At 49.5% G+C, this 18563-nt stretch overlaps 1 protein-coding gene across 2 annotated transcripts in view; it reads right to left on the bottom strand.

Annotated features, from left to right (window-relative positions):
- Positions 1-18563, bottom strand: part of GPR153 (G protein-coupled receptor 153) — a 134132-nt gene that overhangs the window by 114677 nt on the left and 892 nt on the right. For both annotated transcript variants that reach the window (XR_014514203.1, XM_083452137.1), the window contains exon 2: positions 660-1200. Coding sequence is in view for 1 of the 2 variants with exons in the window: in XM_083452137.1 (XP_083308263.1) it covers positions 660-1039 (380 nt within the window). In the remaining variant the exon portion in view is untranslated. The remainder of the gene's footprint in view (positions 1-659; positions 1201-18563) is intronic.

Here is an 18563-nt window from a genome sequence, read left to right as displayed (position 1 = left end):
ACACCTCCCCTTAGGACAAAGCCACATTCTCCATATCCTTTCGGCTGAAAGCGAAACAGATCATCCCAGGTCCATTTGGTGATGGCAACCATACAATCTTAGAGTTGTAGAGTTGGAAGGTACACCAAGGGTCATCTTGTCCAACCCCCCTGGAGTGCAGGAATCACAGCAAAAGAACCTCTGGCACAAGGTTTCCCAAGCTTGGGTCTCCAGATGTTGATGGACTACAACTCCGATCATCCCTAACTAGCAGGATCAGTGGATGATGGGAGTTGTAGTCCAAAAGCAGCTGGAGACCCAAGTTTGGGAAATCTTTTTTGCGGCAGATGCCCATCCAACCTATTTAAAAACCTCCAGTGAAGGTGAGATCCACCACCTTCCAAGGTCATCCATTCCACTGCTGAACAGCTCTTGCCGTCAGAAAGCTCTTCCAAATGTTTATAGTCAGAACCTCCTTTGAATCCATTGTTTTGGGTCCTCCTCTCTGGAGCAGCAGAAGACAAGCTTGCTGCACCTTCCATGGTGAAAGCCCTTCTCTAGCTGTAATTCCTACACTGCAGGGGTTGGACCAGATGATCCTGGCGGGGGGGTGTTCCTCTCTACTCTACAATACTATGATTCTGCGACCACCGTGGGACTCATCCAGAGGAAGGACTTGCCTGTAGTTCACCGGCCAGCGGACCATCCACATCCGGTGATAGGAGAGGGAGGTGACTGAGAAGCAGGTGACCAGTGTCAAGGTGTAGAAGGTGGAGACGAAGACTTTGCAGAGGCCCTCGCTCCACTGGTAGTCGGAGTTTTGGCGGCGGAGCTGGACAACCGAGTACATGGTGATGGGAATGGCAATGTTAAGGATGTGCGTCCCAGCCAGTGTGCAGATGAGGAACTCCAGGGGCTTCCATTTCTTCTGCTTGGCACTCACACTGAGGATCCCCCAGGCGTTGGCCAGGACAGAGAGCCCTGAGCAAACCAGCCAAGCCACAGCGTTCCTGTTCAAGGTCTGCTCATCATCCATGGTGGAGGGAGGAGTAGTGGCCATCTGGCGAGGCCAGGTGAGGATGACGTACCAGGAAGAAGGAGGGGAGGAGATGCATCCTACAAGCAGGCCAGGGCCATCAAGGGTGCATCAGGGAAGTGGGGGGATCCCACCCAAGGACCGACGGGGAAGCAGCGCCCGGGGTGGTCCTATGGCTCATGGTTCTGGAAGGGAAACAAGAGACAGCTCAGAAAACAAAGAGAGCATCGCCACATGCAAAAGGTTTGCGTGAAATTGATATCCTGCTGGATTGCAAGGCTCAAACAGAGGAGGAACAAAACATAGGAAGAACCAGCTGGATTAAGCCCATCTAGACCACCATCTTGTTCTTGCAGTGGACCCAGGCATGACAACCCTCTCCCCTCCTGCGGTTCCTGGTATTCGGAGGCATACTTAAACTGTGGAACTCACTTCCACAGACGGCAGTGATGGCCACCAACTCAGGATGGCTTCAAAAGAGGATTAGGCTAGATTCATGGAGCAGATGGCTCTCAATAGCTACCAGCCAGGAGGGCTATCGTTTTACCTCCATAGCAGGAGGCATCAATTACTCCGAATAAGAGTTGCTGGAAACCGCAGGAGGAGAGAGGGCTCCTGTGCTCGGGGTCCTGTTTGCGGGTTTCCCATGGGGTCATTTGTGTGGCTGCTGTGAGAACAGGATGCTGGACTAGATGGGCCATTGACCCGATCCAGGAGGCTCATTTTATGTTCTTATGTTAAACCCCTTTCAACCCCCAGAGGGGGCTCTTGAGATTAGCATAAAGAAGCAACAACAGCACTAGACAGATATACTGTTCCCAACCGGGGAGCAACCTCTGATTCACTGAACTGTGGGCACCCACGTTTTTGAGGCACGATGCAAAGCCCACTGCCCCCATGTTAGGCAGCTAGCAGCCGGCAGCCCAATGCTTGGAGTCAGGGTGGCTGGAAATGGAGTGTGCTGCCCTTACATCGAGGCAAGCCACTAGTCCCTCCACACCAGTAGCCTCTACTCTCCTTTTTTATTGGGAGATGCTGGGGACCAAACCAGGGATCTTGGCCTTGCCAAGCTTGACCAAACCAGGGATCTTGGCCTTGCTCTGACCAAGAGAGTACCCCCTTCCTGCAGCCTAGGTGGGTGTAAGACAGTGGTGGAGTGCTAAATTCTGAAGTGCACCAGCTCAGCCTGGCAGCCTCCTCCGCCACAGCAGCAGCCCCCAAGGAGCATCCAAATATGCAGTCCACTGAGTCAACCCACCTGCACATAGCTGCCCACTCCCCCAGTACACAGCACAAGGCCCAGTTCATCAGCTGACAGTCCTTGAGTACATGCTCCTGAAGTCAAACACATTGCTAGCAAAAGACATGAAGCAGCCGAAAGGAGGAAAGCTCGTTTACTAAGGGGTGCTGGCTGCTGGGGGCTCCCCTCCTCCTGAGCTACCTTTACCCTTTACAGCTTGCTCTCTTAGCATTCCAGCTTTTGCATTTCAGCATTTTGCTGAAATCTCCACCCTCGATGCTGCCTCCATTGAGCTTTGGCAACCTGGTCCTGATCCGCTTCCAAATCCCCAATCTTGGCTTGGCCCTTCAAAGGGTCTACTTATTATTCTGTCTGGCTGCGAAAAAAGGGAAAGAAACAAAATACTTCTGCTCCAGAGGATCTTCAACAAAGGTGGTCAAGGAGGAATGATCAGAAGAGCACCAAATCAGCTGCCAAGCACCTCCCAAACAGACAAAATGCACATTATTTTGGACTCCTGTTGGGGTCCATGACCACTGCAGGGAGGCATCTCAATAAAATGTCAGAACAGTTCAGACTACAGGTGAGAGAACAGCCTGGAACATTCCCGTACAACAGCGTTGCAGGGGGTTGGACTAGATGACTCCCGGGGTCCCATCCAACTCTACACTTCCTTGACTCTATGATTCTAACTCTTCCAGAAGGTACTGAGTAAGCAAAGCTTGGGCAGCAGTTACTGGGAATCGCAGGTGGGCAGAGTGGTGTTGCACTCCTGTCCCACTTGATGGTTTCCCCCTGGGGGCATCTGGGTTGCCACTGTGAGAACAGGGTGCTGGACTAGATGGGCCACTGGCCTGATCCTGCAGGGCTCTCTTAAAGAGCTGAGTCAGAACAGTTGTCCCAACCTGGCTACCAACTTGGATGGTTTTATAAGACAAGTTCATGGAGGAGAAAGCTCCCAATGGCTGCTAGCCACGATGGCTATGCTCTGCCTCCCTGTTTGGAGGAAGTCATGCTCCCCATGGTTCTCTCCCTCCCCATTTAATCCTCACAACAGCCCTGCAAGGCACCGTATTTTTTGCTCTATAGGACGCACCAGACGATAAGACACACCTAGTTTTGGGGGGAGGAAAACAGGGGGGGGGATTTGAATCCCAGAAGCCAGAACAGCAAGAGGGATTTGGCTTCTGGGATAACAGCGCCAAGCCTCTTCAGGGCAGCAGGGTGAAGGCTCCCCCTGCCCAGAAAAGGCTAAGGCAGAAGCCAGGACAGGCGCGTTGCTGAAGGGGCGCTGCGCAGTTCTCCCTCTTTGCGCAGCGCCTCTCCTTTGCAGGAAGGAGATAAGGATAAGGAGATAAGCAGAGCTGCGCAGCGCCCCTTCAGCGAAGTGGGAGGAGGAACAGAAGGGGCTCCATTCCTCCTCCCGCTTCGCTGAAGGGGCGCTGCGCAGCTCTACCTCTCTGCGCAGCACCACTCACTCCATAAGACGCACTCACATTTCCCCTTACTTTATAGGAGGAAAAAAGTGTGTCTTATGGAGCGAAAAATACGGTACATGAGGCTGAGAGAGGCAGCGACTGGCCCAAGGCCACCCAGTGAGCTTCATGGCTGACTTGAGTTTTGAACCCGGATCTCACTCAGGTCCTAACCTGATGCTCTAACCACTACACCACACCGACTTTCATGACCCCCACCCCAGGCCTGAGTTCCCACCCATGGAGAACTCAGCCAGCCCCACTCTACACAGCAACCGCCCCCTTTCATCTGCCTAGCTCCACCCTTTTCTTGGTCACACTAGAGTGTGACAGAATGCTGAGAGCAGAGCAGTAGACAAGCGGGAAAGGTTGTCAAGAACTGGCTCTAAGGCAGATTATCGCCACCTCCTCACAGTATATGCTCACCAGTTTAAGAAGCTGGTTTTTTGTTTTGTTAACATTTACATTTTTCCATCTTTTGCTTTAAAAAACGAAAAAATGCTCCTTCGACCTTCAGGATGTGACATTATCTGTCAGGGTGCGATTTAATATTTAATCTGCAAAGCTTCCTGCAGCTCTAAGCAAGACTTAATGAAATATGTCTTTTGCTATTTATTTTACATTTTTTCTCTGCACGATTCCTAAGGAGCAAGGCTGGGGGTGAAAAGGGAGTGGTGCTGTTTCCTCCTGGGAGCACTTGGCCGTTTGCTGCAGACAGCCAGCTGCTCACCCTGCTGGGTCAAAAGGCATATGCTGTTCCTGGAGGAATCCACCATGCCGGCCCTCAGGACACACTCCATTATCCGTTCTCCTGCCTCACAGCTGACCCTGAACACGGTGAGCCCAACCCTTGACTGCATTCCTTTTCTTGCAAAACTCGCATTGTTTGAGCAACTGTCTCAAGGCTCAAGCACTCACATTTCTGCACCAGAAGAACTCAAAAGGGTTCCTATGAACTGGCTTTAAGACTGTGTCAGACCACTGCTCCAGAACTGTCAACACAGACTGGGGTTCAAAGCAGGAAGTCTCTCCCAACCCTACACGGAGATGATGCCAGGGATTGACCCTTCAGTATGCAAAGCAGACGCTCTACTGCGGAGCTATGGCCACTCCCCTAAAAATAAAGTAGGGTGCTAGTCCTCATGGTTCTGAACTCTCTCCCGCAGGAGTCAGCGACAGCCTCCAACTTGGATGGCTTTAAAAGAGGATCAGACAAATTCATGGAGGAGAGGGCTGTCAACGGCTCCTGGGAAGCCCAGCGGAGGACCTTAAGGTCCACAAATGACAACATTTGGGAGGTCCCAGATCGCAAGGTGGTTAGATTGGTCTTAACTAGGGCCAAAGCCTTTTCAGTACTGGCCCCAACTTGGTGGAATGCTCTGTCACAAGAGATCAAGGGCCTGCGAGACTTGACATCTTTCTGCAGGGCCTGCAAGACAGAGCTGTTATACCTGGCCTTTGGTTTGGACTCAGTCTGACCCTTATGTTTCCCTCCCCTTATGGTCTTGATTTATCGGCTACTTTTAAAATGAGGCTGCATTTTAAATTGCATTTTAATCTGTATTTTAAATTGTTTTTTATTTTATTTTATTTTCCTCCTATTATGTTTTTTTACTGTGGTGTTAGCCGCCCTGAGTCTGGCTCTGGCCGGGGTGGGCGGGGTATAAAGAAAAATGTTTATTAATTATTATTATTATTATTATTATTATTATTATTATTATTATTAGTGATGGCTATGCTCTGCCTCCACAGTTGGACACCTGTTGCTGGAAGGGAGCGCGCTCTTGTGCTTGGGTCCTGCTCCTGGGTTTCCCCAGAATAGGTACCTGGAGTTGCTAGACTAGATGGGCCAGTGGCCTGATCCAGCACGCTCTTTTTATTTCCTTATGACACCCATTTTCCTTCCTTGCAGCAATGCTTGGGACAGCATCACCAACTAGTCTAGCAGCGGAACATCCACTTTTGGGGAGCATCCCATCTCAGAGATGAGCAGGATGAGGGAGAGGAAGGATTCGGCTACCTGCCGGATGTGAGAGAAGCTGGCTAAAAATAACCCAGACTTGCAGTGTGGGGGGGGGGGAGTGCATGGGTATGTCTGTGGAGGAATTCAGCAGGCTTCCTTTGCTACCCCCCCCCCATTGACACCTCTCTCTTCGTTGACTGCCATGGCAACCCATCCAACACCAAGGAGATAAATATAGCCCGATAGTTTTCTTGGGCTACATACAGTTCAGGTGCAAACTGCAGCCGCCACACCGCCCCCCGCAACACTTCCATTAAGTAGCAGCGAGACTTACAATGGCAGGCACCCCACGTATTTATTTATGCTGTCCCTGCAGAGTGGGTGGTGCTGGTGGTGCAAAGACCCGGCGGGGTTTAAAAAGAGAGACTATGAACCACAGGCTTTAAATAGACGCCTTGCAAGCGAACTGTCTGTATAGCTCAGTCAGTAGAGCACGAGGCTCTTAACTTCAAGAGTTACAGGTTGGAGCCCCACGTTGGGCAAAAGATTCCTTCATTGCAGGGGGTTGGACTAGACGACCGATCTTATGACTCTATCAACGCCACCTGGTAAAGATGACTCTCCCTTGCCCCAATCCACCACTACCATCGTCATCATTATCATTATTAATTGCATTTATATCCCACTTTTTTCTCCACATGGCCACAAAGCCCAGCGGGTGACCTTGGGACAGTCACAGCCTTTCAGCCTAGCCTACCTTGCAGAGTTGTGGTGGGAATGAATTGAAGAGGGAGAGTGCCGTGTATGACACCACAAGCTCCTTGGAGAAAAAGGTGGGCTTTAAATGCAATAAATAAATCAGCCCCAGCCAGAAAAGCTACTCTAGATGACAGTGATTACCTGATAGACTGATTGGCTAAAATCCCTTTGAACCTTGAAGCAGCTGAATGTTGGAAGATTCAGGAGAGATAAAGGAAAGAACCTCTTTATGCGGCACATGAACTGTGGAACTCACTCCCACAGAATGGCCACCTTTACCTAAAGGTAAAGGTAAAGGGACCCCTGACCGTTAGGTCCAGTTGCGGACGACTCTGGGTCACGGAGCTCATCTCGCTTTACTGGCTGAGGGAGCCGGCGTACAGCTTCCGGGTCATGAGGCCAGGATGACTAAGCCGCTTCTGGCGAACCAGAGCAGCACACGGAAGCGTCGTTTACATTCCCGCTGGAGTGGTACCTATTTATCTACTTGCACTTTGATGGGCTTTTGAACTGCTAGGTTGGCAGGAGCAGGGACCAAGCAACGGGAGCTCACCCCGTCGCGGGGATTCGAACCGCCGACCTTCTGATCAGCAAGCCCTAGGTTCTGTGGTTTAGACGACAGCGCCACCCGTGTCCCTTAGATGGTTTTAAAAGAGGTTTGGACAAATTCATGGAGGAGAGGGCAATCAATGGCTACTAGTCATGATGGCTATTCTCTGCCCCCACAGCTGGAAGCAGTGATGCTTCTGAACACCAGCTGCTGGAAGCCACGGGGCGGGCAAGAGCTCTTGTACTTGGGTCCTGCTTGAGGGTTTCCCACTGGGGCATCTGGTTGGCCACTTTGAGAACAGGATGCTGGACAAGATGGGCTATTCAGATTGGCTGGATGCTCTAGTCCTAAATGCTGCAACTTCTCCTCAAAGGGGAGCCGTTCCATCGCTTTGATCATTTCGCCACATGTTCCTTTCCAGCCTCGTTCCAGCAGTCATCCAGCTGTTCTATTGTCTCAAGTTCCCTGGAAAATCAGGGAGTTGGTGGGTTCTACACAGCGTGAAAGGATGCTGAGGAGTGGTGATGTCAACCTCCTGTGATTCCCGGAAATTTTTATTGTTTGCATCATCACCGTGGTCAGTAACAGAAAGTTGGGAAATGGATTTGCAAGATACCACCATAAGGCCTCTTTGAACAGAAATACTTTGGACAAAGCTGGGAGAGATTTACCCACCAACACCATGTTCAACCAGGTCTTAAACATACAGGTCATTCATCATGAATGCTGACTGCATCATCATTATCAAGACTGAGGAAATGGCAGTGTCCAGTATACCTCGGTCCGGTATACCTGAAGGAGCGTCTCCACCCCCATCGTTCTGCCCGGACACTGAGGTCCAGCACCGAGGGCCTTCTGGCAGTTCCATCGCTGCGAGAAGCCAAGTTACAGGGAACCAGGCAGAGGGCCTTCTCGGTAGTGGCACCCGCCCTGTGGAACACCCTCCCACCAGATGTCAAAGAGAACAACAACTACCAGACTTTTAGAAGACATCTGAAGGCAGCCCTGTTTAGGGAAGCTTTTAATGTTTAATAGACTATTGTATTTTAATATTCTGTTGGAAGCCGCCCAGAGTGGCTGGGGAAACCCAGCCAGATAGGCGGGGTATAAATAATAATAATAATAATAATAATAATAATAATTATTATTATTATTATTATTATTATTTCTGCCTCTGCAAAAGCAGCATTCCTAGTGAGTCCTCTTAAGGACTGGTAAACATAACCAGCTATGATTTCAGGGGCTGGTAAGCTTTGATTGTTCCATTGCAAGGGGTTGGACTAGATGACACAAGGGGTCCCTTCCAACTCTACAATTCTGAGAGTCTATAACCAGCAGGCCTTAAGCAGGGGTAACCAGTATGGTGCCCCTCCCATACGATGCTAGGCTCCCAACTCCCACCATCCTCGACTGCTGGCCATGCTGGGACTGCTGAGAGTCAACAACATGCCATTGGCTACCTCTGCCCTGAACAGCCTGTTCCTTCCCTGTTCTAAAAATCCTTTCTGCTGGGACTCTGGGACTCTTGGAGCAGGACACCTTGCCCTGCAATTCAATATGTTGGCGATGACTGCTTAGGACCCCAGTGCTGTGAGCAATAGGCACTCTGCACATCCTCTGGGGCTCATTAAGAGTTCACATGTTCTGAAGATAAGGTCTAGCAGTGGAAATGGAATTTATTGATTTTTATTTTTTTATCCGAAGCTCTGGCAGAATTTCAATTTTGTGGAGTTTCCACACACCTCCCTTCATTTTAACAGCTTGTTCAGGAACTGTGCCTTACAGGTTGCACAGCGGTAGGTTTGTGGTTCTCTCCGCTTTCCCCTCCAACAGCACAAACCCGAAGCAGAGAACCCAGCTGTTGCTCAAGAGCAAGCTAACAAAAGCAGGTAGGCAACCTCAGGCATCTCTGGGGCACCTTGACCTCGCCACTGTGTTCTGTGTTCAAAACACGTCTGCACACCTAGTGTAATTGAAATGGAATCGCAGGCACCAGGTGGGGGCAAAGCGTCATCGAGCCCCCAAATAGCTTGCCCGGGTGATTAAGTGCACGGCATTCAAGCGAGCACCCGGGGAATTATTATGCCTCTTTGGTGAATAATGGATCTTTCGCGCTCTCCAGAAATATAATTCATACCCTGGCTGGCACTGTACGGGGCTGCCTTTTGTGACTGGGGAATTGGCAATTACAAAAAATAATAATTAGAGCGAGAGGGGCCAGGCGAGAGGTTTGCAGAGCGTTTTGGCTGGGGCAGGAAAGGGGAGGTGGGCTCTTTCGGTTCAGAGGAGCGATTCCTGTTAATGGTAATGGGTCTCTCCAGGGATCGGAGTGGGGGGGCGGTTCAACCCCTGCTGCTGGCAAAGTGCCAACATTTGAACACTCCCAGGAGGTTCCGTGTTAAGAAGGTAATAAGTTGTGGCACTGCTGCAGCTCTGCGCTACTAGGGAAAGCATACAGAGCAGAGGCAGCTCCCCTGCACAAAGTTAGCCCATAAGAAAAGCCTGCAGGATCAGGCCCCTGGTCCATCTAGTCCAGCATCCTGGCCAACCAGATGCCCCAAAGGGAAACCAGGAAGCAGGATCTGAGCGCAAGAGCACTCTCCCCTCCTGCAGTTTCCGGCAACTGGTATTCGAAAGCATTGCAGCTTCCAACTGTGGAGGCAGAGCCATGCCACAATGGCTAGGAGCCATGAATTTGGCTAATCCTGTGGGAGAGAGTTCCATAGTTTAACTATGCACTGTGTGAAGAAGTCATTTCTTCTATCTGTCCAGAATCTTCCAACATCCTGCTTCATTGAACGCCCACAAATTATTGTGTTATCAGAGTGGGAGGGAAATGTTTCTTTATCTACTTTCTCCAAGCCATGCATAATTATCGGAACACCTATCATGTCTCCTCTTACTCACCTTTCCTCTAAACTAAAAATTCCCAAACGCTACAATCTTTTTTCATGAATGGGAGTTGCTCCAGCCTGTTGGTCATTTTGATGACCCTTTTCTGAACCTTTTTCCAATTCTACAATTTCCTTTTTGAGATGAGGCAACCAGGATTAAAAAGTGCAATACTGCCCTCTCCAGCTAACACCAGCTCCCCAGGGTCCTTCCCAGGTCTGCTTTGATCCTATTAGTCACTGGGGATTCCATCACCCCAGCAAGGCAATGGCTCAGGTGAGAGGCTGATGCTAAACTCGACTGGGGCAGGTTCAGCACCATGGACAGCACTGCAGATATCGGCCCACAGATTTTCACCACGCTTTCAGGACCACAGCCAGCAACCATACAGGAGACAAGTTGCCTCAGCACCAGCCTGGAGCACCAGCTAAGCTTTTACAGACCAGCCTGGAGAGTTCTTCAGGACATTCCATCCTCTCCGAGAGCTGCATCTGGTATCTAAAGGGTTACCATCTGGAGTAGCTGGCACCTTCTACAGCAGCCTTCTCCAATCTTGTGCTTCCCAGAAATTTTGGACTACCACTCCCATCATCCCTGGCCATTGGGCTATGCTGGCTGTGGCTGATGGGAGTTATAGTTCACAGACATCTGAAGGGCCGCAGGCTTGTGAAAGGCTGTTCTACAGGGGGACGGTCAGCACAGAAGCAACCTGGCTGTAAACCCTTAAATGGCTCAGGACCGCAATACCTTAAGGACCACCTCTCCTCCTAGGACAGACATAGGCAAACTCGGCCCTCTAGATGTTTGGGGACTACAGTTCCCATCATCCCTAGCTAATAGGACCAGTGGTCAGGGGCGATGGGAATTGTAGTCTCAAAACATCTGGAGGGCCGAGTTTGCCTATGCCTGCCCTAAGGAACCAACCCAGACCCTGCAATCATCATGAGAACCTTGCTCATGTGCCTCCTCCACGAGAGGCCTGGATTGTGGCAACATGAGAGCGGGCCTTTTCTGCAGTGGCTCCCCACTTGTGGAATGTTCTCCCATGGGGAGACTTGCCTGTCGCCTTCATTTCATATCATTGGGCACCAAGTGAAAACATTTCTCTTCTCCCAAGCCTTTGACTAATTAAACAGTCGATGGCCTTTTATGCTGTGTGAGGCTATTGTTTTTATTTGTTACTACGTTATGTGTTTTTGTGTTTTTATACCACCCTGTGGTGCTCAGATGACGGATGGTATAGAAATTTAATAATAAATAAATAATAGGGAATACTCTCCCAGCCCCTCGCTGCTCGCTGGAGAGAGTCTTGAGGTCCACTTCTGAGGGTAGCAGTACTTCTGTGGGTTTCAGTAGATGGAGTGTAGGGTCCAAAATGGAGGGACCTGCTTAAGAAGAGGTGAGGAGGAGGTCTGAAATTTCTTGGCCCAGCACCGCAGCAGCTTCTTGGCAGCCTTTCAACTTGCAGATTCCCCACTGCAAGTAACCTAAGCACTTGCGGTCAAAATAATGCACCCTCTTGCTCAGTTCACCTGTGCCTCTGCTTCCCTCTTCTTCCTCTTTTGCTGACTGTGTGTTGAATTCTAGACTGTAAGGTCCTTGGGGGCAGGGACCTGTAGAAAGCACCACACCCACTGGCATACATTCATTCATTCACATGCCCGAACATTTATTTCCCTCCTACCTGATCTAAAAAGAAATCCACAAGGGGGCTAGCCATATAGAAACTCAAATTCAAAATATAAAAAGTAAGCGAATGGACTGTATTTTGAAGTGGTTATGGAGAGCAGATGACTCCCTTGTTAGCACAGCACCATTGTTTCTGGGCACAATTCAACAGTGCTGGTTATAAAGCCCTTTTTGACTTAGGTCAAGGCTACCTGTAGGACCGTATTCTCCCATACAAAGCCACCTGGGCTCTGAGATCTAGGTGGCTTCAAAAGAGATTTAGACCTATTGTTGGAGGATAAGGCTCTACTAGCCATGAGGGCTCAGCTCTGCCTCCAGAAGGCTCCTCTTTACGTTCTCCTTCCCTGTGGAAACAGAGTCTTGGGCAGAATTTTGCTCTGGCAACTATTTCAATTGCCATCACTCTTTAGAGTCACAGAGCCCTTTGGCAGACTTCTCTCTGATTACTGCCCACCTCAAGAGACCTCTGAAATACCAAACTTGGAGCCAGATGAGTGCAGTGCCAAAAGAGCAACCAGGAACACACACACACACATTTCTGCATCGGATCGGTTGTGCCAGTTGCACATCCGCTCAAATCAAGAGAGCCATTGCTACCCTCGCAAACAACTCTTTAGCAGAAATCAAATAAAGCGTTTACTCCTCGTCAATAAGTGATCCATTCTGGGTCCATCCTGACTTAACAAGCCCTGGGAATTGCTGGCAGGCAGCTTTCAAGAGCCCAGGCTGGTGGCTGCTTTGGACAGGGACGTCTTTTAGAATCATACAATCATAGAGTTTAGAGGGGACCCCAAGGCTCATCAAGTCCACCCCTGCAATGAATGGGGGAGAGGGGATGGATGGGCATTGGTGATAGCTCCCCTTGCCCCCACCAAGCCAAAGGGCAGGAAATGGGCTCCTGCAAAAGGGACCCAGGGCACAGATTGGTGGCACACAGTTATATATATACAGTATATATGTATATAGATGCAAACAGAGGCTGACTTTCAGAGGGGTGGGGGCGTGAAGCAGTGCTGTCAGGGCCGACTCTGAATTATAGGGTGCCAACACGCATTTCTGGGGGGTGGGTAAAGGGCCCAATCCACACAAACAATCTATTGGCAAGAACGGTCAATAATTATGTACATATTATTTAAACTTTTTTTAAAGGTCTCCAGAGCACACAGAGACAGTGGTTTGTAAGGCACCCAGCTGCTCTGCAAGCAAAGCAAAATAATACTAATGCTACTACTACTACTACTACTACTACTAATAATAATAATAGAGGGAAGAGGAGGTAAAGGATATATAAACCTGAAGGATATGCTGCCCTTTAGAGCAAACATTCAGCTCCTGCCTCATCTGTGGTCCTATGGGAAGAAGAGTGGGGGGGGGGGGAATAGTAGCATAGATATTATGTTTGATCTACCTACAGATTTGAAAAGAAATGAGCCCTGAAAGTCAACTCTGCGCATGCTCAGGGATACTGTGCACCATGTATGGGTGTATAGTGACACTTGCTGTTCCACCTCAGGCAGCAAAATATTTTAGCCTAGCCATGATCTCACTGTCCAATTTATGTTAGGAAGAACGTTCTGACAGTAAGAGCTGTTGGACAGTAGGACAGAAGGTAGTGGCCTCTCCTTCCTTGGAGGCTTGTAAACAGAGGCTGGGTGGCCATTTGCCAGGGATTCTTCAGCTGTGATTCCTGCATTGCAGGGGGCTGGACTAGATGGTCTTTTGGGGTCCCTTCCAACCCTACAATTCTATAATCCGACTGGGGAAAAACCCAGGTGGAGACAGCTTCAAATTCCCTCTACAGTGGTACCTCGGGTTAAGAACTTAATTCATTCTGGAGGTACGTTCTTAACCTGAAACTGTTCTTAACCTGAGGTACCACTTTAGCTAATGGGGCCTCCTGCTGCTGCCACCCAATTTCTGTTCTCATCCTGAAGCAAAGTTCTTAACCCGAGGTACTATTTCTGGGTTAGTGGAGTCTGTAACCTGAAGCATCTGTAACCCGAGGTAGCACTGTATTAGCAGCCGCAAGTAAAGCAGACAAATCAATCACGAAACGAAGGGCAAGCTTTTGAGACCCACAGAGCATTTTCTCAGCTCTGCGGTTAAAGAAGAAGGGTTAGGGCAGCATTGGAGGAAAACTGACAAATGAATCCCACCGAATCCAGCAGAGCTCTTCCAAGTTGTAAAAGGCCTTTTTTTACATCTGGACCCTCGGGGAAGATTGTTGCAGGGGGGGGGGCGGTGTGGTGGTGGGGAGAGATGGCACAGTGGCCTGCTGCAACCAATTTGCAAGACACAGGGCTGATAAATCATTCCCTCTTGGATGCTCGCAGGGCAGCCAGAGGCAGGGCTGGCTGAGTGGGCAGCGAGGGTGATAAATGCCTCCTTAAGAGAGGGAGGAACACCAGTGAAGCTTGAAAGAAACAGCAGTGGGAACCCCACACACACACACAAAAAAGCCCTCACTAGCACCGCTTGATCTTAACTAATTAATTTTCTGCAAGTTCCCAGTACTGCATTTTCAGACAAGATGCTTCAGTGGCAAAACCTGCGCCAAAACAGATTATCTAGATTAGTTTCTACCTGGCTTCGGGCCTTTTTTTTTTTTTTCAGAATAAGACTGAAATAAATAAACAAACAAACAAACAAACAAACAAACAAACAAACAAATCAATATAGGTGAGCAAATCAGTGCTCAAAACTGGACAGGGGGAGTGCTTTGGGGGAAGGGCCATAGCTCATTAGTAGAGCATCTGTCTTGAATGCAGAAGGACCTGGGTTCAGTCCTCAATGGCAACTCAAGGCAGGGCTGGGGAAGACCCTGGAGAATCTGAACTGAGCTGGATAGACCAGCAATCCTATTTAATTGAGCACATTATTCAAACCCATGAGGATGAGGACCTTACTTTATTTTTAGGGGAGAGACTTTAGCTCAGTGGCAGAACATTTGCTCTGCATGCAGAAGGTTCAATCCCTGGCATCTCCAGGTTGGGCAGAGAAATATCCCCTACCTGAAACCCTGGAAAGCCACTGCTGCCAGTCAGGGTAGACAATACTGAGCTCAATGGACCAATGCTCTGACTCAGCATAAGGCAGCTTCCTATGGTCCTATGCCCACACAGTGGCTTTAAGATGATCAACAAGCACAGAACCATAGAACTGTAGAGTTGGAAGGGACCCAAGGGCCATCTAGTGCAACCCCCTGCATGGCACGATTTAACAGTAGCTCTGACCCTTCCTAGGGACGCGGGTGGCACTGTGGGTTAAAACACAATGGCTAGGGCTTACTGATCAGAAGGTTGGCGGTTCGAATCCCTGCGATGGGGTGAGCTCCCGTTGCTCGGCCCCAGCTCCTGCCAACCTAGCAGTTCGAAAGCATGTAAAGTGCAAGTAGATAAATAGGTACTGCTCTGGCGGAAAGATAAACAGTGTTTCTGTGCACTGCTCTGGTTTGCCAGTAGCGGCTTAACTCCTGCTGGCCACATGACCCGGAAGCTGTACACCAGCTCCCTCGGCCAGTAAAGTGAGATGAGAGCCGCAACCCCAGAGTCATCCATGACTGGACCTAATGGTCAGGGGTCCCTTTACCTTTACCTGACCCTTCCTGGGAAGGGAAGTCAGATTCCAGGAGATCTGGGGAGGGAGGGAGGGAAGGAAGGAGACCTGCTCACTCCTCCTGATTGATGATGCCAGGTTAGATGCACTCCCCCAGTCACTCCGAGATGAACCGCTGGCAGGCAGTGAGAAGCAAGGAGGCCATATTCATAGGACTGTAGTGTTGCAAGGGACCCCAAGGTTCATCTAGCGCAAGTCCTTCAAAGCAATTTGCAGCAGGAAGTTTATCACAGTGCTTTTAAAAGGTGTGGGGACATCCTCTGCTGTGGGAGAATCGCAAACAAAGCCCAAACAGTGAATGCCAAAGCAAACCAGGGTCCCCGGGTGTGTGGGTGGGTGTCAGCAAGTCAACTTCAACCGCCTTCTTTTTGAGGGATTAAATGGCTGTTGGGGTTGGAAGAGAGCAATCGCTGTGGCTATTTTCTCCTTTCCATTCAGAACCAAAGTGCCTGCCGGGGTGGGTGAGGGCGGGTTTGCTCATTGCTAGAACCCCATGGGGTGGGACTGCCTGCAAGGTCTTTATTGGCAACTGGAAAAGTCACTGTGCTGTCCCTGAGCACAGCACCTTACTGTCCTCCCAAGGTGCCAGGGGAGAAAATTAAGGGGTGCATCCGTGGAGGAGGAGCTGAACACACTCATTGGGGACACCCACTTCTTACAGCCACACATGTCGTCTCTGGAGCGAGCACACCTCCATGCTCACCAGGCAGCCTGGAATCTTGAAAGGGGCTCCTCTCTAAACAGTGCCATCCCGTTTACTTGGTCACACTAGAGCGCGACCAAGAAAGACGCAGGCTGCTTTTTACATAGGCTATCAAGACATGGGAGAGTGTTGTCCTTTTTCCTGAAGCAATTGGATGTGTGCTTTTGGATCCAAGTCCTTTGGATCCAGGCCCGTTTAATTTGGTATGGCAGTCGTGACTCAGTGGTTATCAATATGAAACCTGGGAGGGGTGTGCTGCCCCCTCCCTAAACAACACACCCGGTGCAAATGCACTTCCATCACACAGTGTCAAATTTTAAAGAGATTTCAGCCGTCCGTCTCCCAACAACCATACCCAGAGTGACTGAGGCAGCCCAGTCAGATGGGCAGGGTACCAAATTATTATTATTATTATTATTATTATTATTATTATTATTATGAAATTCCTTCCCCTGAGATGTGTGGCTGTCCCCCACACTTTTATTGACCTGGGATTCAACATTTCTTTCACTATGTAGCCTTGTTGTATTGCTTTTTTAAAGGAAAAATGCAGTTTTTAGGTGTTCTACTTATCGATTGCATTTTTAGTATTGTGTACTGGACTTTGTGGGACACGGGTGGCGCTGTGGGTTAAAGCCTCAGCGCCTAGGGCTTGCCGATTGAAAGGTTGGCGGTTCAAATCCCCTTGGTGGGGTGCGCTCCCGTTGTTCGGTCCCAGCGCCTGCCAACCTAGCAGTTCGAAAGCACTCTCGGGTGCAAGTAGATAAATAGGGACCGCTTACCAGCGAGAAGGTAAACGGCGTTTCCGTGTGTGGCTCTGGCTCGCCAGAGCAGCGATGTCACGCTGACCACGTGACCCGGAAGTGTCTTCGGACAGCGCTGGCCCCCGGCCTCTTTGAGTGAGATGGGCGCACAACCCATACGGGCAGGGGTACCTTTACCTTTTTACTGGACTTTAGGGTCATGATGGTATATGAAGGAAATGAAACCAATTAATGCATCATATGGACTACAGAGAACACCTGAAATTCCATGGACTTCAACATCCAGATGAAAGTCTAGCCAGTGAACTGCATGTGCTTTAACCCATGGATCTTTCTGTTTATGAGTAAGAGCATTTCCTTCTCTTCTACTCTTCCATGGAAGTTCTACTCTTCCATGACAGAGGGGTCTGCTGATGGCTATTAGACAAAGCACCAAGGTCAGTTGCTAGCATCTGCTGTGCATGCAGAACGTCCCTGGTTCAATCTCCAGGGAGGGCTGGTAGAACCTACACTGCTCCTGCCAGTCAGAAAACACTGAACTAGAAGGGCCATTGGTCTGACTATGGGGCTTCTTCTTCTGTTCCCATCATCCATGGTGGCCATATGGAACCTTCATGTTCAGAGGCAGTCCATCTCTGAGCTCCAGTTGCCCAGAAGCACAAGTGAGGAGAGTGCTGCTGAGCTCAGGTCCTGACTGCAAGGCTTCTGGTTGGACACTGCACAAGAATATGTTGGATAAGACGGGCCGCTGGTCTGAGCCATCATCAAGGTTTGTCTTATGCTCTTAAGAAATCTACTCTGACCAGGTGTAGAGATGGCCACCAACTTGGATGGCTTTAGAAGAGGATCCGAAAAATAAATAGAGGAGGAGGCTATTGGCTGCAATTGCTATGCTTGCCTCTGCTGTCACAGGATGGTATGAGTGGGATAATCAAGTCCAACCCCCTGCAATGCAGGAAGATGCAGCCGTCCTATACGGGAATCAAACCTGCAAACTTGGTGTTAGCAACACCACACTCTAACCAACTGAGTTATTCAGTACATCTCTGAATAGCAGAGGCTGAGTATTGTAAGCAGGGAAAGCACTCATGTCCAGTTTGTGGACTTCCCAGTGGGGCATTTGGTTGGCCACTGTGAGAACAGGATGCTAGACTAGGTGGGCTTCTGGCCTGACCAAGCTTGGGGGGGGGGGGTTCCTCTTGCATTGCTAAGGTGGTCTCTACCATCCAAAGTCTCTAAGTACTTGAATTACGCAGTTACGCATGAGCATCTGGTGCTTTTTTTTTTTTTTAGTTAATCAGAACCTTGCAATCTATTAGACAAGTGGTTCCCCCCGCTCAACAGTCCACTTGAAAATTGCTGAGGGCCTTAATGGTTTTTATGCCTGTTGTAGCAATTGTAATGAGCTGCACTAGATGCTGTATGATTATTAATTGAATCAAGATTAAACGTCTTAATTCTAGCCTCCCATTGACTTTGCTGCTAATCCTCTCCACTCCTCTCAAGTGCGGACTCTTCCCTCTGTCAATACTGGCCCTTCCCACTCATCTTCTGAATGGACCACCAGGTCCTAAGAACGACCACTGCTTCTTCTCAGATATGGGATCACAGTTTGGAGACCCTCTTAATTAAACTAACTAATTCATCAATCAAATGACACAGCCCTCATTCACTGGGTGAACACAAAGCATCCTCTTGGAGGAGCAACTACAAGAGTTTATGGCTGCTTCAGCGACTTTTCAGACATTGACAGCAGGTGCCCCCAGCAAATTCCAGAAATTCCTCGCAATGCTAGCAGAGACATCTTTGCAAAATGTCTTAACAAAGGATCAGGGCAATTAAGTGGCCCTCCCTTCTCCACAGTTGCCCCCTCCCTGGCTTTACTTTACCCTTCCTTT

Source organism: Podarcis tiliguerta (assembly GCF_965153285.1).
Source record: "Podarcis tiliguerta genome assembly, chromosome: 8".
NCBI lineage: Eukaryota > Metazoa > Chordata > Lepidosauria > Squamata > Lacertidae > Podarcis > Podarcis tiliguerta.
Note: the sequence above shows the minus strand (reverse complement) of the source record. Positions and strands in the feature narration are given on the sequence as shown.